This window comes from Saimiri boliviensis, chromosome 1, assembly GCF_048565385.1.
Source record: "Saimiri boliviensis isolate mSaiBol1 chromosome 1, mSaiBol1.pri, whole genome shotgun sequence".
Taxonomy (NCBI): domain Eukaryota; kingdom Metazoa; phylum Chordata; class Mammalia; order Primates; family Cebidae; genus Saimiri; species Saimiri boliviensis.
Genome location: NC_133449.1, coordinates 105,107,773 through 105,131,507, shown reverse-complemented (window position 1 = coordinate 105,131,507; position 23,735 = coordinate 105,107,773). Strand labels below are relative to the sequence as shown.

Here is a 23,735-nt window from a genome sequence, read left to right as displayed (position 1 = left end):
GACAATCTGGGGTTACTCCGCGCATCTGGGGAACCCAGAAGTTCCAGAAGGCCAAGGAAGGGGGGAAGAAAAGGTCTGCGCGGGCTACTCCGGTCTGCTAAAGGGCAGGCGGATCCCCTCAGGGCAGTTCCACGCCGAGTGGCCACGGGCTGGCAGGGGAAAGAGGCCCGAGATGCGGAAGAAGCCCCGGGCCGCCGCAGCCGCGCGGCTCCGCCAGCCGGCGGGTGGCGCATGCGCGGCGTGGGCCGCGGAGTTGTGAATGGTGCGTCTTGTTTGCCGGAGTTGGAGGCGGGCGGGCGCGCTAGGAGGTGGGGTGGAGCCGGCGGGGGCGGGGTGGGCGGTGAGAGGAAGTGGCGGCGGCGGCGGCGGCGGCGGCGGCGGCCGGGGGAGGCGAGAGCTGGGGTTGCGCGAGCTGCAAGCAACGGCTGAGGCGGCGGCGGCGTGGGCTGGGCTCGAGCGAGCGGCGGCGCCTCAGACTCCCCGGAGCGGGAGTCTACGCGGGCGGGCGCCTGAAACAAAGGGAAGCGGGCGTCCGGGCGCCGCGGGTGGGCGGTCAGTTGGTCAGCGCGGAGCCCAACAGCCGGTGTCCGTGCAAGCTTCGAGCGCGGCCGGCCGGCACGACCTCAGGGCGGGAAGATGCCGCGCGTCGTGCCCGACCAGAGAGGCAAGTTCGAGAACGAGGAGTTCTTCAGGAAGCTGAGCCGCGAGTGTGAGGTGAGGCAGGCGGGCGGCTCGGAGGCCGCGGCGCGCCGGGAGTGGGCCGGGAGGAGAAAAGTTTGGGCGGCGCGGTTCCCGGGAGGCGCGGTCGGCGCGCCCGCGGAGGGGCAATCTCGCCGGGCGGCCCTCGCCCGCAGCCTCTGCTTGCCCTTATCGTCGGCGCGCGGGGAGGGCGGGCGCACGGGCGGCGCCGCGGATTTGGCTCCTGATTTCGGGCCGTCTTGCCTTGCAGATTAAGTACACGGGATTCAGGGACCGGCCCCATGAGGAGCGCCAGGCGCGCTTCCAGAACGCCTGCCGCGACGGACGCTCGGAAATCGTAAGTCGGCGGGCCCAGGGCGCGCGCGGGTCACTTGTTGCGCGGGGCCGCTACGGCCCAGGCCGGTTCCGGACGGTGGCGCGGCTCCCGGAACTGCGGGCGCCGTCTCACTTCCTACTCGGGATTCAAAATGCGAAACCAGACGCCGCGGGTCGGTGCTCGCAGGGAGACACTTTCCCTGGGGCCCGCCGCGGTGGCGTGTGTTGGCCAATGGAGCACCGCGACTTGAGCTTGAACCCGAGCCAGACTAAACAAGGGACCGGCATTGTTTAGGCGGCAACACCGAGGAAGGTTTTGGGGTTATTTGTAGCAAGCAAACCCCCGTTCGTAAAAAACTGGAGCTTCATTCAAGGTTGGCAATAGTTCGTTTCTTAGAAGGTGGTAATTCTTTTTGTCAAGCGATCTCACAAATCGCAGAGAAGAAATCTTTCCTCTAGTTATTTATTGTCCTAATAGAGAGGGGTAGGGGGAGAAAGCCCTAAAAGTGTCATTTTCTTAGAATATTAAGTCTTGGGAGAATCAGAAACCATTATCACCATGTTCCAAATAGAGCTGCTATTCCTAAAAACTGCACAGATGGGCGAAACCCACGGTTGATCTCCTCGAGGTCCTTGTTTTAGGAGGTAGATTTGATGTATCTTTACCAGATGCTGGATTGAAAAAAAAAAATCCAATCCAAGGTTCCAAGTTGCTCTCAGCTCCTTTTGGTTTGCCCTGTTGGAGGTGCTGATGAGGAGGGAATGGTAGGAAGAAACAAAAGAGGTTATTTTATTTTTTGAGACGGAGTCTTGCTCTGTTGCCTGGGCTGGAGTGCAGTGGCGGGATCTTGGCTCACTGCAACCTCTGTCTCCGGGTTTAAGCAATTCTCCTGCCTCAGCCTCCTGAGTAGTTACGATTACAGGCGCTGGCCACCACGCCCGCGTAATTTTTGTATTTTTAGTAGTGACGGTGTTTCACCATGCTGGCCAGGCTGGTGTCGAACTCCAGATCTCAAGTGATCTGTCTGCCTGGGCGTCCCAGAGTGCTGGGATTACAGGCATGAGCCACCATGCCGGGCCTGATTAGTTTTTAGAAAGTTGAAATACTGGTCTGATGGAATCCTGTTACTTCTCAGTGGCTTGGAGTCGATTGCATGGGCAGAGACTTGAAGCTTAGTGCGATTTGAATTTGGGGTAACAGTAGGAGGACATATTGGAAATGTATTCCTCCCATCCTTTTTATAAAACCAGTTTATTTTTATTCAGATATAATTCATATACCGTAAAATTCTCCCTTTTCATCACTGACCACAAATTTATTTATTTATTTATTTATTTATTTTGAGACAGTTTTGCTCTTGTTACCCAGGCTGGGGTGCAATGGCGCGATCTCGGCTCACCACAACCTCTGCCTCCTGGGTTCAGGCAATTCTGCCTCAGCCTCCTGAGTAGCTGGGATTACAGGCACGCGCCACCATGCCCAGCTAATTATTTTTGTATTTTTAGTAAAGATGGGGTTTCACCATGTTGACCAGGATGGTCTCGCTCTCTTGACCTCATGATCCACCCGCCTCGGCCTTCCAAAGTGCTGGCATTACAGGCGTGAGCCACCGCGCCCGGCCCCACAAATTTATTTTTAAATAATATTTTGATATTTTAAGTGAATGCCTTTTAGAATTATAATAGTGAGAAGATATTGGTTAAATTTATCAGCTGCTCCTGAATATTTGGTCATAAATGCATGTTATGAAAGAAAATTTCAAGCTTTTAGCCCACTTGCAAGTTTCTTAAGTGTAATATTTATATGATTGAAGTGTACAAGACATACTTTTAGGTTTTGGCACTGAGTGGTATAAAAAAAATTCGTTAGTTGGTGCGATGACTTGTGTCATCCTTTGCCTGGGTTACCTTTTGCAAAAGGAAGATGGTACACCTGACCAAAGAATTTTCTGGAGGTAAAGGATGCAAGTATAAAAGATAGGATACAAAGTAGCTGTACTGTCACTGTTTGCTTTTTTTTTGGAGACTGAATCTCCCTCTGTCCCCTAGGCTGGAGTGCAGTGGTGCGATCTTGGCTCACTGCAAACTCCGCCTCCCGGGTTCAAGCAGTTCTCCTGTCTCAAACTCCCGAGTAGCTGGGACTACAGACGCAGGCCACCACGCCTGGCTAATTTTTTGTATTTTAGTAGAGATGGGGTTTCACTGTGTTGCCCAGGCTCGTCTGGAACTCCTGAGCTCAGGCAATCTGCCCGCCTCTGCCTCCCAAAGTTCTAGGATTACAGGCTTGAGCCACCGTGCCCACCTTTGGTTTTTTGTTTGTTTCCAGACGGAGTCTTGCTCTGTCCCCCAGGCTGGAGTGCAGTGGCATGATCTTGGCTCACTGCAACCTTCATCTGCCGGCTTCAAGCTATTCTCCTGCCTTAGCCTCCTGAGTAGCTGGGATTACAGGTGCCCACCACCACGCCTGGCTAATTTTTTTGCATTTTGAGTAGCGGTGGGGTTTCACCATGTTGGCCAGGCTGGTTTCAAACTCCTGACCTTAAGTCTGCTCACCTCCAGCCTCCTGAAGTGCTAGGACTGTGCCTGGCTTTGTTTGTTTGTTTGTTTGTTTGTCTGTTTGTTTGAGACGCAGTCTTGCTCTGTCAGGCTGGAGTGCAGTGGCACAATCTCAACTCACTGTAACCTCTGCCTCCCGGGTTCAAGCTGTTCTTCCACCTCGGCCTCCTGAGTAGCTGGGACTACAGGCCACCACGCCCGGCTAATTTTTGTATTTTTTGTAGTAGAGACGGGTTTCATCATGTTGGCGAAGATGATCTTGATCTCTTGACCTCATGATCGCCTGCCTCGGCCTCCCAAAGTGCTGGGATTACGGGCGTGAGCCACCGCTCCTGACCTGTTTTGTTTTTTTTTAAGTGAGAGGTCTTGTGTGGCCTAGGCTGGGGTGCAGTGGTTGTTCACAGGCACGATCATAAGGCACTACTGGGCTCAATCGATCCTCTTGCCTTAGCCTCCCAATAGCTGGGACTACAGGCTTGATGTCACTATACCCAGCCCCATGTATTATTATCACTGTTCTTGAAAGCTGAAGTTTTTTGAAATTTGGTGAAGCATAACTAGTAGGGTGTTTTCTGTCTTCTCAGACTTTGCTGAATGGAATTAGGAATTCAGCCCACAGGATATCTGAATTGCTGTAATATTATAGTAGTAGTATAGGTGGTCAGTGTTTGTCACAAATTTCTTTCCAGAATAAATTAGACATTCTAGACCTTGCTTGCTTCCAAATATCTGATCCTTAGCTGAGCCTGGGAGGTCAAGGTTGCAGTGAGCCGTGATCACACCCCTGCTCTTCAACCTATGTGACAGAGTGAGACCCTGTCTCTAAAAACTAAAACAAATATGTGATCCAACACATTTTACAAGTTTTAAATTTCTGAAAAGTATTAAAGATTAAAGGTAGATTGAATGCATTGTGAGGTTTACACTTAAAACGGCACATGTCTTATTTTGTTAAATAAGGTAACTTGGTATTTGGGGAGGAATTTCACATTTTGTAGTTCCCTTTCTTTCTAGTTTCCCTCCTTTAATTCAGTGTTAACTCACCTTTTTTTTTTTTTTTTTTTTTTTGAGACGGAGTTTCGCTCTTGTTACCCAGGCTGGAGTGCAACGGCACGATCTCGGCTCACCGCAACCTCCGCCTCCTGGGCTCAGGCAATTCTCCTGCCTCAGCCTCCTGAGTAGCTGGGATTACAGGCATGTGCCACCATGCCCAGCTAATTTTTTGTATTTTTAGTAGAGACGGGGTTTCACCATGTTGACCAGGATGGTCTCGATCTCTCGACCTCGTGATCCACCCGCCTCGGCCTCCCAAAGTGCTGGGATAACAGGCTTGAGCCACCACGCCCGGCAACTCACCTTTTATTATTGGATCCTTATCTCCTAGAGAGTGGTGACCTCATTAATTCCATACAAACACCTCTGGATACAGGTATTTTGCACAGTGCCTTTCACATCATAGGTACTTGATTATTTGAATTTAAAGGCTACTTAATGCCTGAAATTTATCTCATGACTTAGGAACATGCTGTGGTTTCTTCCTATTTGGCTGTGGAAAAGGCATTATTTTGCTTGTTTTGACAGCAGCCATAAATGGTAGGAATATACATAGTTCTTAGAACTATTACCAGCCTGTCTCCTGCCCGAAGTTTTCCTCTTCTTGTCTTGAACATCTCCTTAAAGTATCAGTGAGCTTAATGAAGAATTCATTTTGCATTTAGATGTGAAATAATGTAAGGGCTGTCTTGGTAAAACTCAATTAGCCTCCTTATTTCATGCCCATTGAGTTTTTAAATGTAAAATTCAGTCAGCATTAAATAAAAGTGAACACGAGTAGGAGAATCTCTGGTAGAATCTGATTTATTATTTTTTTGAGACTGGATTTCGCTCTGTCACCCAGGCTGGAGTGCCGTCTCTGCTCTTTGCAACTTCTGCCTCCTGTGCTTCAGCCTCCCAAGTAGCTAGGATTACAGGCGCCTGCCACCGCCCCGGCTGGTTTTTGTGTTTTTAGTAGAGATGGGTTTCACCATGTTGGCCAGGCTGGTCTCCAACTCCTGACCTCAAGTGATCTGCCTGCCTCAGTGAGCCACTGTACCCAGCCTTGATTTATTCTTATCAATTCTTATGTAGTGAGAATGTAGGAGATGTCTTCAACACTAATAAACAATTAAAGAAAAAATATTTATGAGAGATGTGGTTACTCTATGGTGAGAAAAGTAAAACTAATACATATTTCTACTTCTAAAGATTGAATGGTAAGAAGTATGTTGGGGCCGGGCACGGTGGCTCAAGCCTGTAATCCCAGCACTTTGGGAGGCCGAGGCGGGTGGATCATGAGGTCAAGAGACCATCCTGGTCAACATGGTGAAACCCCGTCTCTACTAAAAATACAAAAAAGTAACTGGGCATGGTGGCACATGCCTGTAATCCGAGCTACTCAGGAGACTGAAGCAGGAGAATTGCCTGAACCCAGGAGGCAGAGGTTGCGGTGAGCTGAGATCGCGCCATTGCACTCCATCCTGGGTAACAAGAGCGAAACTCTGTCTCAAAAAAAAAAAAAAGTATATTGGATTGGCACAAGGTGTGCTATTTTATAATTTATGAAACCTCTAAAACATAGGACAATCTGGAAATCTTACATATAGGCGTCATACCAGTGTAGCATTTTAATGTTTTCATTTTTTTTTTCTTTGTTTTCCTATGACAGTGTTGACACCATATTAATATTTTGGAATAATAGTCTTTTTCCAACTCTTATATATATGTAGGTATTTCATTAAATGAGTTATATGGTCAGGTAAGTTTGCAAAATGTTATGCTAGAAAGATGTGTGTTTACCACTTCTGTCTCAGAGAGGGATCTTTATGAGGTAATGGGCATATAAGTGATGAAGCAGGAAAACTCTTCTGAGGTTGGCACCAAGACAGGAGATGAGGTAATACAATCTGCAGTGTCTTAGCACAGAGCTGATTTGGGGTACACTGGAGGTGGAAGGATTTGCTGCTAGGTGAACACTAAAGAAACACGCCACAGGGACTTAGACACAAGGCATTCATTCATGGACCAAGTCTCTTTTCTGCCACCACTCTGCTCTGAGCATTTCATTAACTGAAGCTGAAAAAGTTGGCTTTCTTATTGAGCTCAAAGTTACTTCTCATATTTGGCAAACACTTTTATAGCATTTACTTGGTAGTGTTCTAAGCACTTTACAAATAATCAATTTGTGAGGAAACCGAGGTATGCTTCAGGTCATATAGCCTAGCCAGTTTCCCTCCCAGAAACTGCTTTTTTTTTTTTTCTTTCTTTTCTTTTTTTTTAGGACAGTCTCTCTCTCTCTCACCAGGCTGGAGTGCAGTGGCTCAGTCTCATCTCACTGCCACCTCTGCCTCCCTGGTTCAAGTGCTCTCGTGCCTCAGCCTCCTGAGTAGCTGGGACTATAAGCATACGCCACCACACCCAGCTAATTTTTGTATTTTTGGTAGAGACAGGGTTTCACCATGTTGGGCGGGATGGTCTCCATCTCTTGACCTTGTGATCCACCCGCTTCAGCTTCCCAAAGTGCTGGGATTACAGGTGTGTGCCACTGCGCCCGGCCACTGCTTTTGTTTTTGAACTAGTATTGGTTGGGGTTTTTGTTAAGATTTATGCTCAAAATGCATGGAAAGTTTTGTTGTTGTTGTTGTTGTTGTTGTTTTGAGATGGAGTCTTGCCCTGTTGCCTAGGCTGGAGTGCAGTGGCGTGATCTCGGCTCACTGCAACATCCGTCTCCTGGGTTCAAGTGATTCTCCTGCCTCAGCCTCCCAAGTAGCTGGGTTTACTGGCGTTTGCCACCATGCCCGAATAATTTTTTGAATTTTTAGTAAAGACGGGGTTTCACTGTGTTGGCCAGGCTGGTTTCCAACTCCTGGTCCTGATCTCAGGTGATCCACCCACCTTGACCTCCGAAAGTGTTGGGATTACACCGCCCCCTTCCTGAAAGATTTTTTAAAATGATGTTGTGATGTTGATGTTAGTTCAGTTTCTATGCATATGAAACATTTACCACATGAAAATGGTACCCCAGTGGATTAGGGAAATGCTGTCAAAGAGGGTTAGAGATTTAGTGTTTAGGTTGACAAGTGTGTACCTGCAGTGCCAGTAATAGAAATAGGAAGTATAATTTTTACTTTTTTTTTTTTTTTTTAATTTTTATTTATTTATTTATTTTTGAGACGGAGCTTCGCTCTTGTTACCCAGGCTGGAGTGCAATGGCGCAATCTCGGCTCACTGCGACCTCCGCCTCCTGGGTTCAGGCAGTTCTCCTGCCTCAGCCTCCTGAGTAGCTGGGATTACAGGCACGTGCCACCATGCCCAGCTAATTTTTTGTATTTTTAGTAGAGATGGGGTTTCACCATGTTGACAAGGATGGTCTCGATCCCTCGACCTCGTGATCCACCCGCCTCAGCCTCCCAAAGTGCTGGGATTACAGGCTTGAGCCACCGCGCCCGGCCACAAATTTTTACCTTTTAAGAATCCAAGCTGTTCACCATCAGGGGAACTATTGGATAGTTAAATTGATTGATGGCTTTAAGCAAATTGCCCCAAATGTGCACCCCTTGATTTAAGATGAAGTCTCTATGCTTGGAAACAAATTATGCTTCAGAACTTAATTAGTAGAATAAACCAAACAAAAAACTTTCTCTGGTTTCAGCAAAGAAGAGTTTACATTTTAGATGATGAAATTTTTTTTTTTCAGAAATGCTTTTGCTTTATTTTTCTTTCTTAATTTCCTTTGGGAAAGGGGTAATGTCTTTGTTTTTTACATGAGGGAAATATACAGGTAACTTGCTCAAGGGCTACATAAAATGACACTTTATTGAAGTGGTTTTAGATTGTTCCATCTGTTGAGCTCTACTATCCAAATCTTTATAAATATTAGGTGAATACTCAGCTCTTTGTTGTAGTCAGATCAAGTTCTCCTAAAGTCAGATATTAGAAAAGGCATATTTTAAAAAATCATACAGGGTTCTAGAGAGAAGTACTGTTACATCCCATGCCGACGTATGGTTTGTCAGAGGAGAGACAATCCCAAGTGCATTTTTAGGTACTGCCTGCCATGCAGTATTTCTTTCAGCAAGGGAAATCAAGGAAAATTAAAATGTCTCATTTATACAACTTTATGTTTTTTAAAATTCAAAATCTTTAGATTTTTTTGTGATTTTTACATTTAAAAATATGTTTTTAAATGCAGAGATGGTGGCTTCTAGTTAGACATTAGGAGTGTGAGATCCTAACGTCAGCAAAAAATGACATGAAAGAAAGTATTGATTCCATGTCTGATTTTATATTTAAGCAGCCAATGGCAAATGTCCTCAAAATGGAATCAGATGTTTGTAACTTAATACTTAAGAAAAATGATGAGTGCATGTTTTTTTTTTTTTTTACTTTTAAGTATTCTCTGTGCTGCCTGGCTTAAGACATAAACTGATGTAAAAATAAATGACTGCTTGCATAATTTATGTGATGTCCTGCTCCTGATCCTGTTTGTATTGATTTTTCTAAAAGGCTTTTGTGGCCACAGGAACCAATCTGTCTCTCCAGTTTTTTCCGGCCAGCTGGCAGGGAGAACAGCGACAAACACCTAGCCGAGAGTATGTCGACCTAGAAAGAGAAGCAGGCAAGGTAGGAAACATTTCTTTGCAATTTAAAATACTGTGGGTTATTTTGTTAGAGATTATCTGGTAATTTACATTTTAATAAAGATCACAGATCTGATTATACCGGCATATGCTCAGATTTGTTTTCATTCCATGTTATAATGATGTACTATTATTATTATTATTATTATTATTTATTTATTTATTTTTTTTTTTTTTTTGAGACGGAGTTTCGCTCTTGTTACCCAGGCTGGAGTGCAATGGCGTGATCTCGGCTCACCGCAACCTCCGCCTCCTGGGCTCAGGCAATTCTCCTGCCTCAGCCTCCTGAGTAGCTGGGATTACAGGCACGTGCCACCATGCCCAGCTAATTTTTTGTATCTTTAGTAGAGACGGGGTTTCACCATGTTGACCAGGATGGTCTCGATCTCTCGACCTCGTGATCCACCCGCCTCAGCCTCCCAAAGTGCTGGGATTACAGGCTTGAGCCACCGCGCCCGGCTTATTTTTTTATGAGAAGGAGTTTTGCTCTCGTTGCCCAGGCTGGAGTGCGGTGGTGTGATCTCAGCTCACTGCAACCTCTGCCTTCCGGTTTCGAGCAATTCTCCTGCCTCAGCCTCCTGAGTAGCTGGGATTACAGGCATCTGCCACCATGCCTGGCTAATTTTTGTGTTTTTAGTAGAGACAGGGTTTCACCATGTTGGCCAGGCTGGTCTTGAACTCTGGACCTCAGGTGATTTGCCTGCCTTGGCCTCCTAGAGTGTTAGGATTATAGGCGTCAGCTACTGCTCCCAGCCAATATAATTTTTTTGAACTACTGTTTAACTTTTATATCACTCTAGTTCTAATTTCATGTGCATAATATTCATCATAGAACATTCTAACCCTTAAGGAAAATAACATTCAGAACAATTTCTTTGAAAGGTTGACAAGATATATTTTGTTTACAAAAATATGTGTAACTATAATACTATAAAAATTAAAAGCAAATGGAAAAAAAGCTCTACAGGTTTAAAAATTGAGAATACTTAGAAATGGCTCATAGATAACTTTGTAATTCCATTAACAGAGCAAATTTACATTTGAGAAAAAGTGTGAAAACTTTAACTTGAAATATATTTTTTTTGTTTTGAGAAAAAGTTTCTGGGAACATGTCTTACGGTTTTGATGTTAGAAGTTTAGGTTAAAGATACAAATATAGCCGGGCGCAGTGGCTCAAGCCTGTAATCCCAGCACTTTGGGAGGCCGAGGCAGGTGGATCACGAGGTCAAGAGATCGAGACCATCCTGGTCAACATGGTGAAACCCCGTCTCTACTAAAAATACAAAAAATTAGCTGGGCATGGTGGTGCGTGCCTGTAATCCCAGCTACTCAGGAGGCTGAGGCAGGAGAATTGCCTGAACCCGGGAGGCGGAGGTTGCGGTGAGCTGAAATCGCGCCATTGCACTCCAGCCTGGGTAACAAGGATGAAACTCCGTCTCAATTAAAAAAAAAAAAAAAAAAGATACAAATATATAGGTAAAATGTTTAAGCTGCGAGCCTTATTTCAAGTCTACATTAAATGTATTACATGATTTTGGTGATTTTTTTTTTTTTTTTTTTTGAGACAGAGCCTTATTCTGTCACCCAGGCTGGAGTGTAGTGGTTCAATCTCAGCTCACTGCAACCTCTACCTCCCAGGTTCAAGTGATTCTTCTGCCTCAGCCTCCTGAGTAGCTGAGATTACAGGCTCGTACCGTCATAGCTAATTTTTTTGTATTTTCAGTAGAGACAGGGTTTTCACCATGTTGGTCAGGCTGGTCTCGAACTCCTGACCTCATGATCCACCTACCTCGGCCTCCCAAAGTTCTGAGATTACAGATGTGAGCCACCTCGCCTGGCCTGGTGAAATTTTAATGAATAGCATCTTGGATTGGTTGATTCTTTTTTATTTATTTATTTATTTATTATTATTTTTTTTTGAGACGGAGTTTCGCTCTTGTTACCCAGGCTGGAGTGCAATGGCGCGATCTCGGCTCACCGCAACCTCCGCCTCCTGGGCTCAGGCAATTCTCCTGCCTCAGCCTCCTAAGTAGCTGGGATTACAGGCACGCACCACCATGCCCATCTAACTTTTTGTATTTTTAGTAGAGACGGGGTTTCACCTTGTTGACCAGGATGGTCTCGATCTCTCGACCTCGTGATCCACCCGCCTCGGCCTCCCAAAGTGCTGGGATTACAGGCTTGAGCCACCACGCCCGGCCTATTTATTTTTTAATATTAGATCCAGGATTGGTTCATTCTTGATCAAGTCGTCAAGGAGTTGACGTCTTGAAATTTTTAAAGGAGAAACACTCTTGGATCCAGTTTTATACTCATCATTCCTGGGTTTTCTTCACAGTGTGTTTTGTACTCATTTCTATCAACTTACTAAGTTAGTTTTCTAAGTGTCATCATGAATAGCATAAACTGCCACTTTTATATAAAACATAAGAAATGTCTAAATATTCCTTTGAGAAAATTTAAAAGGTATTTTTATCAGGAAAAAAATTTTAATCTTGTTTGTATATATATAATGAAGAATTTTTTGTTTTCTCCAATTTTATAGAATTAGATTTGATCTTTTGAGTGTGACAAAACAACTAATCTTTGGATTAGAAAAGGGAAGATAGATTATATGATTTTAAAAAACATGTGATAACCAGGCAGCTTGCTTTCCTGTGTGTTAGCTTGTTTGCTTGGAAAATTAAAAGTGAATGTTCTAGATTTTACTATTTGGTAGTTCTTAACACAGTATATAAGGGAGAATATGAGAAGTCCTTGTAGAATTATTGTGGGGGTTTTTTGCCCTTTTGTTGCATGTATGTATGACTAAAGAAAAAAATTATTATTTTTTCTTGTTTGAACACTTCCTTAAAGTGTAACATGGTGGCTCAGATACTAAAGACGTAAACAAAAAAAAAATTTTTTTTATCAGCTTTAGCCCAAAACTATTTTAAGGCTTTGAGAGTGACATCTCAGTGTTACTGAAATCTTCCAGTACTTAACAACTAATAAATGGGTTGTTAACTCTACCAGAAGTTAGGTTGCTGAATTAATGATACTGCTTCCCTAGTTTGAAGACCACATTATCCTTGAACTTAAGCCATTGAGATGTTTTTAGTTATATGACCAAAAATAACAAAAACGTTAGATGGTTTATTGTAGTTCAGTCATGTGTCACTTAATGACAGGGATCTGTTCTGGAAAATGTGTTGCTAGGTGATTTTTATCACAGTGTGTATATAGAGTGTACTTAGACAGACCTAGATGGTATAGCCTACTACACACTTAGGCGATGTGGTATAGTCTGTTGCTCCTAGGCTACAAACCTGTACTGTACAGTATGTTACTGTACTGAATATTATAGACAGCTGTAACAGTGGTAAATATTTGTGTATCTTGATGTATCTAAACATAGAAAAGATATGGTAAAAATACAGTATGAAATAATGATATACCTGTATAAGGCACTTACCTTGAATGGAGCTACTTGTAGGACTGGAAGTTGTTGTGGGTGAGTCAGTTGAATAAGTGGTGAATGAATGTGATTCTGTAGATTTTATGTACGTAGTACACTTAAGCCACACTAAATCTATAAAAATTAAGCAGTTGCACTACAATGTTAAAATGGCTATGATGTCACTAGGCAATAAGAATTTTTCAGGTTTGTTATAATCTTACAGGACCACTGTCATATATGTGGTTCATTGTAGGTTGAAATGTTGTTAATGCAATGCATGAATGTATTTTAAAAATATGTTCTTAATTATATTAGGAAGAGTGATAGAACTGATGCAAGCTATTAGGAAATGTACATTTTATTAATACTAGTTTTAGAAGTTTTTTTTCTGTGAAGGGACAAATGTAAATATTTTCCGTTTTGCAGGCTTTCAGGCTGTGTCACAACTACTCAACTCTGTAACTACTTAATTCTGCTGTTGTAGTGTGAAAGAGACCCTAGACAACATGTAAACGATTGAGAGTGGCTGTGTTCCAAAAGTGGTGACACTGGCAGAAATCAGTGTCTTTCCCTCAGATGTAAATCTGTAAATGTTTATGCATATATTCTGTATTTCTCAAATAGAATTTTGCCAACATCTGTACTACTTCTGTACTATTTTTTTTTCTAGAAGAAAAAAAAGCATTTTAAGGCAAAAACTCATGCTGTACTGCTCCATGCCATGCTAATAAAGTTCTCCAGTGATTTTAGAGAAAAGGCATCCATGGAGCTCAGATTGTGGGGTCTCAAATTTCTCTTCTTTTTTTATGGTCTGTTTCTTATAACCATTAGATTTTGTTTCTGTCCCCACAGGACTAGGACTGGAAGCAAAGAAAATTGAAGGAACATCTCCAAATGTTAATTATTTGCTTCTGTTTCTTATATTGGGTTCCAAATCAGTGTCGTCTTCCATATTCTCTCAGTTGAGTTACCTCCTGAAGCAGCTTAGTTCTCGTCCCATTCAGTGCAGCTTTTAGGAGCTATAGCTGTTAAGGCTTTAGAGTTAGGCAAAATTGAGTTAAGTTCTGGCTCCTTCATTTACTGCAATGTAACTTTGGGCATGTCTTTTAGTCATTATAATCCTTAGTTGTAAAATGAGATTAATGCATACTTCCTAGAGTTGCCGTTGATAATAACTGAAATAGTATATCTAAAGTGTTTTGGCTACTACTGTACCTATCACAGTTATCTAAAAATTTATTCATTCAGAAGTCTTTTGTTGAACATCTGTTACATGTACTGAGCGTCGTCCTAGTTATGTGAGTTACATCAGTGAACAAAGCAAAGATCCTTAATAGACAACATACATAATAAGTAAATAATGTAATAGCTTACAAAGTGAAAGTAGCTTTGAGGGTAAAGGGAAGGTATTATAGGATAAGGGTGATCAATGAGCAGGTACGTTTGCTGTTTTAAATTGGGTAGTCTGGGTAAGGAAGATTATACCTCAGCCAAGACATAAAGGAGGTTAGAGAATGATGAGCCATGCAGGGGTCAGGGATGGAGGTTGGGGAAGTGGAGAGATGTTCCAGACAGAGGAAACAGCCGTTATAAAGGGTCCCAGAGTGGCACCCTATGTTTGATCAATAGCAGATAGGCCATTGCGGCTGGAGTAGACTGAGAAAGAAGTAGTAGTAGATGAAATCAGAAATAACAATGAGGCCAGTTCATGTGACCATGGTAGGCCATTGTAACCACATGGGATTTTTATTCTGAGTGAGATTGAGAATAGTTTTGAGTGTTTGTTAGCTTATTTTTCATGGACAGGGTCTTGGTATGTTGCCCAGGCTGACTCAAACTCCCGGACTCAAGTTATCCTCTCACTCAGCTTCTGAAGTAGCTGGGACTAAAGGCTTGCTCCTGTACCTGGCTCAGGCTTTTGAGCAGATAAATGATATGATCTGCATTGGTTTTGACACTCATGCTAACTGCTAGGTTAATAATAGGTTGTAGGGGGCAAAAGTGAGCAGGCTATTGCAGTAATCTTGGTGGGAGACCAGGCTGGTAGCAGTAGAGGTAATGAGAAATGGTCATATCCTGGATGTATTTTGAGGTAAAGGCAACAGGATTTGCTTATGAATTAGGTATGGCTTGTGAGAAAGAAGAGTGAAGAATGACTCCAACTTAGGCTGAGGAGGGAGAATTGTTTGAACCAGGGAGGCAGAGGTCGTGGTGAGCCAAGATCATGCCACTGCACTCCAGCCTGGGCAACAAGAGCAAAACTCTGTCTCAAGGAAAAAAAAAAAAAAAGACTCCCAACTTTTTGGCCTGGGAATATCGTCCTAACTGTTATCTGGGGTGGGAAAACTGACTGGGACAATTTTGAGCAGCAGGTTAGGTCCGTTTAGGGCATGTGAGGTTGTGGTGGGAGCTTGTTATTGTAGCTTGTTTCTTTACCACTTTTTTTTTTTTTTTGAGACGGAGTCTTGCTCTGTCATCCAGGCTGGAGTGCAGTGGCATGATCTCGGCTCACTGCAACTTCCTTCCCCCGGGTTCAAGCAGTTCTCTGCCTCAGTCTCCCAAGTAGCTGGGATTACAAGTGTCTGCCACCATGCCAGGCTGATTTTTGTATTTTTAGTAGAGAAGGGTTTCACTATCTTGGCCAGGCTGGTCTTGAACTCCTCACCTTGTGATCCACCCACCGAGGCCTCCCAAAGTGCTGGGATTACAGGCGTGAGCCACCGCACCTGGTCTTTTTTTATTTTATTTTATTAGAGAGAAGGTCTCACTCTGTCACCCAGATTGGAGTGCAGTGGTACAATCATAGCTCACTGTAACCTCAAACCTCAAACTCCTGGGCTCAAGAGATCCTCCTGCCTCAGCTTTTTTTTTTTTTTCCCCCCCAAAGTCAAGGTCTCATTCTGTTGCCAGGCTGGAGTACAGTGGTGCCATCATGGCTCACTGCAGCCTCAATCTCCCAGGCTCAAGTGATCCTTCCACCTCAGCCTCCTGAGTAGCTGGGACCACAGTATCTCACCTATAATCCCAGCACTCCATGCCTGAAGTTATTTTTGTATTTTTTTGTGGAGATGGGGTTCTATTATGTTGCCTAGGCTGATCTCGAACTCCTGGCCTCAAGTTATCCTCTTGCCTTGGCCTCCCAAAGTGCTGGGATTATAGGCATGAGCCACCATGCCCAGGCTTGTTTTTTTAAGTCAGTAAATTGTTTCTAAGTGTTTCATTATTTTTTCTTCCTCAGTCTCGTCTCTTGACTGGCTAGGTCAACAGGTATTTGCCAAAACATCTGGATAATTTTTTAATTTTTTCGTAGAGAAAAAAATTTTGCTCAGGCTGGCCTCAAGTTCCTGGCTTTAAGTATTCCTCCCGCCTTGGCCTCCCAAAGTGCTGGGATTACAGGCATGGCTCACTGCATGCAGTCCAAGTTTTAACAAATGTATGCACCCATGTAAATGCTACCACACTCAAGATATATTTCAATCACTCCCAAAGGTTTCCTTTTGCCCCTTTGCAGGAATCTGGGACTGGATGGACTGGATGATTCTGCCTCAGTGTCTCTCATGATGTTACAGTCAAGCTTTTCCCTGGGGCTGTGCAGTCTCTGAAGGCTTGACTAGAACTGAAGGATCTGCCTGTTGGTAGGTGGCTTCACTTCCTAGTCATGCTTCTCCATAGAGAGAAAAAGAGTGAAGCCACCATATCTATCTATCTATCTATCTGACAGAGTCTCGCTCTGTTGCCCAGGCTGGCGTACCGTGGCACAATCTCAGCTCACAGCAACCTCTGCCTCCTGGGTTCAAGCAGTTCTCCTGCCTCAGCCTCCCAAGTAGCTAAGGTTACAGGCACACATGACTACGCCTGGCTAATTTTTGTATATTTAGTAGAGACAGGGTTTCACCATTTTGGCCAGGCTGGTCTTGAACTAATCTCTGGTGATCTGCCTGCCTCAGCCTCCCAAAGTACTGGGATTACAGGTGTGAGCCACTGCGCCCAGCCCACTATGCCTTTTATGATCTATTCTTCAAGTCACTTTCATGCCTTTTATGATCTATTCTTTGAGTCGCTTGTTGCTTAGCCTGTTCATTAGAGGCTGGTCACTAAGTCTAGCCCACATTTAACAGGGAGGGAGGGATTACACATGGATATGATACCAAGAGGCTGGGATCATTGAGGCCATCTTGGAGGCCAGCTGCAATAATATTCACTTAAATTTGGTGAACTCAAAAAAAAAATTAGAATCCTAGTAGAGTGGAAACAAAAAGCTCTATGTTCTCTTTTATTTGAAATACAGTTCTATGACTTAAGAAAATGGGCTTGACTGGGTGTGGTGGCTCACGGCTGTAATCCCAGCACTTTGGGAGGCTGAGGCAGGTGGATCATGAGGTCAGGAGTTCGAGACCAGCCTGGCCAACATGGTGAAACCCCATCTCTACTAAAAATAGAAAAATTAGCTGGGTGTAATGGTGGGTGCCTGTAATTCCAGCTACTCGGGGGGCTGAGGCAGAGAATTGCTTGAACCCAGGAGATGGCAGTTGCAATGAGTCGAGACCATGCCATTGCACTCCAGCCTGGGCAACAGAGCGAGACTCCATCTCAAAAAAAAAAAAAAAGAAAGGAAAATGGGCTCATAGAAATTAGTCCTTTTATTCATTCTGTTGCTTATATGGCTGTAGGAGTATTTTCAAATCATGGGCTTCCATATGAAAGGTCTGTTAATGGGTTACCGATTATAAGTATATACTTTACATATGACCAAGTCAGAGCACAAAATTTTATAATCTGTCCTTCAAATATATTTGAAACTTTTATACCCAGGTTTCTGGTGAGCTATCTACATTGGTTCTTAATAAGGATCTTTCTCAGAAATGATTTAAACTAATACAGTATAGTAGAAGGAGCTCTAGATTTAAGTTAAGACAATCATAACTATTTTCTTTAACATGTAAATGAGGACCAGAATATCTACCCTATTCATGTGCCTCATGTGAGAATTAAATGTAGTACCAGCATATGTGAAAATATGTTTTAAATTGTAAACCCCTAGCCACAGTTAGGCTATTTAATGGTTCCATAGGGTGAGATTATAGCTGATTGATAGAGTATTTGTGCTACAGCATGCCTTAGGTAAGCTTTACTTCAGGTAGTTGAACAGTGTTGGAACACTACATCTTTCCCCAGTGTTTCATCCTGGTGTGTTGTTAAACACTGGCAGCCAAAATGTTCTTAATTCTTCTTTAAACCAACTTTGCTGTCAAAAGACAAGGAAAAGCAACTAATCAGAATTTAAATCATTCTTAAGTTAAAATTTTATAGACCAAGCAACTCCAGTTCCTTTGATCTTTCCTCTTAGGACTTATTTCCAATTACTTTTATTTCAAATGAATGCAAATGATTATGGTTGACCATAAATTATTTGTCTTGAGTGGTCAGATTAATGGTTTTTACGTGCATTCTGTGTCTTATAAAGCTTCATTGGGATTTTGAAATAACGATTGTATATACTTTGTGATCCCAGTTTGTAGGTACAAAGGTAAGGAGTATGAACATCATTTCATAAAAGGAAAAAAATGAACTTTACAGTGCTTCTGTTCACCATTTTGTTCTGTGGAAATTGAATATGCTATCTGGTTTTTACTACATTGACCTCAGAAAAAGAGAGGTTAAACTGTTTTTGTTTTTGTTTTTGTTTTTTTTGAGACAAAGTTTCACTCTTGATGCCCAGGCTGGAGTTCAGTGGTGCAATCTCACTGCAACCTCTGCTTCCTTGGTTCAAGCCGACCAACATGCCTGGCTGGTTTTTGTATTTTTAGTAGAGATGGGGTTTCACCATATTGGCCAGGCTCATCTCGAACTTCCTGACCTTGTGATCCACCTGCCTCGGCCTCCCAAAATGCTGGGATTACAGGTGTAAGCCACTTCATCCAGCTCGAGATTAAACTTTTTTATGGTTGTTACATTCCTGTTTATAGCTTATGATTTTAATTAATAGTCAAATACGTTAAGATCAGACATTGAGAAGTATAAGGTATATGTTACTGGAGTAGCTGCTTTTTAAAATGTTGATAAGTTGTATTTTTTTTTCTTCCAGACCTTTTATACTTAAAAGTCTTTAAATCATTTATTTTTATGAGCATAAAATAAAGCAAAATCTAACAAGATTGGTTTTAATGAGTGGGGACAGAATTTTATTTTAAATAGCCTTTTCTAATAAAGGTCTATGACTCTGCTTCTTCTGGAATCTTTTACGTACTTGACTGCAGGATCTTTGTCCCAAAATAAATATTGTGTTTGTTTATATACGATCCACAATTTGGCAGAGTTTACGGGACTTCTTGATGTTAGCTTTGAGAAATCCCTATTTAAGCTCAAGAAGTTTCCTCTCCTTTATAGATAGCCCAGTCATTCCAAATAAAAGATCTCTGTGGTAAAGCTTCAGGGTGTGATTTTCTTCAAGAGAAATTGAGACAACTTTACAGGTATCTCATATATCTGAATTTTAAGTGTTTGAATTCAAGTAAAATATGAATTGACAGCACTTATTGACATTTAATGTGTTGAAATATGGTTTTTAAAAATGTTTTAGTTACACTGTAATCTAATAACTGAATCATAAAATTTAGAACTGGTATTTGTGAGCTTGTGTGTGTGTGTGTGTATTTGACACCTTTGTATCTGGAAAAGGGTTTGTATTTAAAGAAAAGTTTTTATTTTAGTTATTTTTCAATCTAAAGAGAGGAAGTTGACTTTCTGAAAAAATTTAAATGTTTTGGCTGGGTGTGGTGTCTCATGCCTGTAATCCCATTACTTTGGGAAGCCCAGGTAAGTGGATCACCTGAAGTAAGGAGTTTGAGACCAGCCTGGCCAATGTCATGAAACCTCACCTCTACTAAAAATACAAAAAAATTAGCTGGGTGTGATGGCCTGTGCCTGTAATCCCAGGCACCCAGGAGGCTGAGGCAGAAGAATCACTTGAACCCGGTAGGCGGAGGTTGCAGTGAGTCGAGATTGCACCTCTGCACTCCAGCCAGGGTGACAGAGCAAGACTCTGTTTTAAAAAAAAAAAACTGGCTGGTTGCAGTGGCTCACGCCTGTAGTCCCAGCATTTTGGGAGACCTACGCGGGCGGATCACAAGGTCAAGAGATCGAGACCATCCTGGCCACGTGGTGAAACCCTGTCTCTACTAAAAATACAAAAAATAGCCGGGCATGGTGGCATGTGCCTGTAGTCCCAGCTACTCGGGAGGCTGAGGCAGAAGAATCGCTTGAATCCAGGAGGCAGAAGTTGCAGTCAGCTGAGATTGCGCCACTTTACTCCAACCTGGCAGTAGAGCAAGACTCTGTCTCAAAAAATAAATAAAAAATTTAAATGTTTTAAAATTATTATGTCATAGTACCTTCCAGTTAGAGTTACATGAATCTACATACATGGTAAATACACCTCTGAAGCACTTGAAGATTATGTAGTCCTTTTTTCCCCTTCTTTTGAATTGCATTATTTCCATTTTGGTGTAAAGGTGAAATTCTCATACATGACCTTTCCTGAATTATGTATGTTCCAAGTGACAGAGGCAGAAATATATATGTCTGAGAAGAGCATCCTTCACTTTTTCCCTTCTTGCTTCTACTTTCTGCGTTTTTTTTGAGATGGAGTCTTGCTCTGTTACCTAGGCTGGTGTGTAGTGGTGTAGTCTTGGCTTACTGCAATCTCTGCCTCCCAGGTTTAAGCGATTCTCCGTTTTCAGCCTCCCAAGTAGCTGAGATTACAGGCACCCGCCACCACACCTGGCTAATTTTTGTGGTTTTAGTAGAAGTGGGGTTTCACCATGTTGGCCAAGCTGGTCTTGAACTCTTGACCTCAGGTGATCCACCCACCTCAGCCTCCCAAAGTGCTGGGATTACGGTGTGAGCCACCATACCTGGTCTGTTTTTTTTTTTTTTTTTTTTAAACTGGATCTCTCTCTGTCACCCAGGCTGGAGTGCAGAGGTATGATCTTGGCTTACTGCAACCTCTGCCTCCTTGGCTTAAGCAGTCCTCTCACCTCAGCCTCCCAAGTAGCTTGAACCATAGGCAGGCACTACCATGCCCAGGTAATTTTTTCATTTTTTTGTAGATACGGGGTCTCACCATGTTGCCCAGGCTGGTCTCAGATTCCTGGACTCAAGCAATTCACCCACCCTGCCTCTCAAAGTGCTGGTATTACAGTCGTGTACCCATCATTTCTTTTTAATGATTAATTCAAATGCTGCCAGGATAAAGACTGTTGAAATGTTCTTGACTGAAGATGTTAATTTCTTTGTAGCACTACTATGCTCAATTTTTACTGCTTCCCATTTTCTTTTTCTTTTTTTTTTTTTTTTTGAGACAGAGTTTTGCTCTTGTTACCCAGGCTGGAGTGCAATGGCGCGATCTCGGCTCACCGCAACCTCCGCCTCCTGGGTTCAGGCAATTCTCCTGCCTCAGCCTCCTGAGTAGCTGGGATTACAGGCACGCACCACCATGCCCAGCTAATTTTTTGTATTTTTAGTAGAGACGGGGTTTCACCATGTTGACCAGGATGGTCTCGATCTCTCGACCTCGTGATCCACCCGCCTCGGCCTCCCAAAGGGGATACGTATATAAGTATGATAAAGTTTAATTTATAAATTAGGCACAGTAAGAGAATAACAACAATAACTAATGATAAAGTAGAATATGGCTGGGCAAGGCGGCTTACAACTATAATCCCTGTGTTTTGGGAGACCAAGGCAGGAGGATTGCTTAAGTCCAGGAGTTTGAGACCAGCCTAGACAATATTATAATGAGACCCTGTCAGTACAAAAAAGTTTAAAAATTAGCTGAATATGATGACATGCACCTCTAGCTATTTGGGAGGCTGGGGTGGGAGAATCGCTTGAACCTAGGAGTCTCTAGCTCAGGCGTCCCCAAACTTTTTACACATGGGGCCAGTTCACTGTCCCTCAGACCGTTGGAGGGCCGCCACATACTGTGCTCCTCTCACTGACCACCAATGAAAGAGATGCCCCTTCCTGAAGTGCGGCGGGGGACCAGATAAATGGCCTCAGGGGGCCGCATGCGGCCTGCGGGCCGTAGTTTCGGGACGCCTGCTCTAGCCTGAGCAATAGAGCAAAACAGTGTCTCCGAAAAAAATAAAAACTTAAAGTAGAATACTAATAACAATATGCTATAATGTAAAATGAAGGTTATTTGAACATAAGCACTGCCACACTGCAGCAGTTGATCTGATAGGCAAGATGGCTACTAAGCAACTAATGGACATATTACTTACACAGCATGGATGTGCTGGAGAAAGAGATGATTCCCTCCCTTGAGAGGAGTATAATTTAAAACTAGTGAATTGTTTATTTCTGGAATTTTTCATATAACATTTTTGGAGTATGACCAGGAGTAACAGAAAACATGGAGAGCAAACCTGTGGCTAAGGGGAGACTACTGTACTTGATGCATTTTCCTTTTAGGAATTCTGCTAAGTAATTTTTCATTTGGTACATGTGTCTTACAAAGAATAGATAAGGCCGGGCATGGTGGCTCAAGCCTGTAATCCCAGCAATTTGGGAGGCCGAGGCGGGTGGATCACGAGGTCAAGAGATCGAGACTATCCTGGTCAATATGGTGAAACCCCGTCTTTACTAAAAAAAATAGAAAAAAGTAGCTGGGCATGGTGGCACATGCCTGTAATCCGAGCTACTCAGGAGGCTGAGGCAGGAGAATTGCCTGAACCCAGGAGGCGGAGATTGCGGTGAGCTGAGATCGCGCCATTGCACTCCAGCCTGGGTAACAAGAGTGAAACTCCATCTCAAAAAAGAATAGATAAAACCATATACATTTTAGGAATAATAATAAAAGAGACATAATGTATGCTGGAACTGTGATGTTCAGTACGGTAGCTGTTATGTAATCCACTTGTGGCTATTGAACACTTGTAATGTGGCTAGTGTGAATTCACATGTGATGTATGTCAAAAAACACAAACCAGATTTTGAAACCTGGTATGAAAAAAATACTGTGACATCTTGCAATATATATGTTTTTTTTTGTTTTTTTTTTGAGGCAAGTTCTAGCTCTATCACTCACCCTGGAGGGCAGTGACATGATCTCAGCTCTCTGCAACCTCTGCCTTCCAGGCTCAAGCCATCCTCCCATGTTGCCCAGGCCGGTCTTGAACTCATGAGCTCAAGCAATCCACCTGCCTCAGCCTCCCAGAGTGCTGGGATTGTAGGCTAGAGCAACTTTGCCTGATTCAAGATAATGCAATAATTTTTATATTGATACCATGTTGAAAATTTTAGATGTTTTGTGTTAAATAACATTATTAAAATTAATTTCACCTCTTTCTACTTTTTAAAAAATGCCTACTAGGCTGGGTTCAGTTGCTCATCCCTGTAATCCTAGTGTTTTGGGAGGCTGAGGTGGGAAGATTGCGTGAGGCCAGGAGTCCGAGACCAGCCTGGTCCACATAGTGAGACCCCATCCCTACAAAATTTAAAAAAAAAATTTTAATGACTGGGCATGGTGGGGGATGTATCTGTAGTCCTAGTTACTGGAGAAGCTGAAGTGGGAGGGTTGCTTGAGCCCAGGAGTTCAAGGCTGTGTGAGCTGTGATGGTGCCACTGCAATCTAACCTGGGTGAAGGAGCAAGACCCTGTCTCTTAAAAAAAAAAAAAAAATGCCTACTAGACAACTTACCGTTACGTATGTGGATTGTACTTGTTATTCACATTATGTGTTTCTATTAAACAGCACTGCCTCCACAGTTGGCCAGGTATGGTGGTTCACACCTATAATCACAGCACTTGTGGAGGCTGAGGAGGGAAGATAGCTTGAGCCCAGGAGTTACAGATCAGCCTGGGCAACAAAGTGAGAACCCCATCTCTACAAAAAATAAAATAATTAAGTGTGACACGGGCCTGTAGTCTCAGCTACTTGGGAGGCTGAGGCAGGAGGATCCCTTGAGTCCTGGAAATCAAGGCTGCAGTGAGCTGTGTTCATACAACAGAGCAAGGTGCTATCTCAGAAAACAAAGAAAAACCCTCAA

General features: G+C 43.2%; 1 protein-coding gene across 2 annotated transcripts in view; it reads left to right on the top strand.

Annotated features, from left to right (window-relative positions):
• Positions 1–359: 359 nt before the first annotated feature.
• CBFB (core-binding factor subunit beta) overlaps positions 360–23,735 on the top strand; it is a 74,206-nt gene continuing 50,830 nt past the window's right edge. For both annotated transcript variants that reach the window (XM_039462378.2, XM_039462377.2), the window contains exons 1-3: positions 360–714; positions 950–1,036; positions 9,112–9,228. In XM_039462378.2, coding sequence (XP_039318312.1) covers positions 637–714; positions 950–1,036; positions 9,112–9,228 — 282 coding nt within the window. In that variant the 5' untranslated portion in view covers positions 360–636. The remainder of the gene's footprint in view (positions 715–949; positions 1,037–9,111; positions 9,229–23,735) is intronic.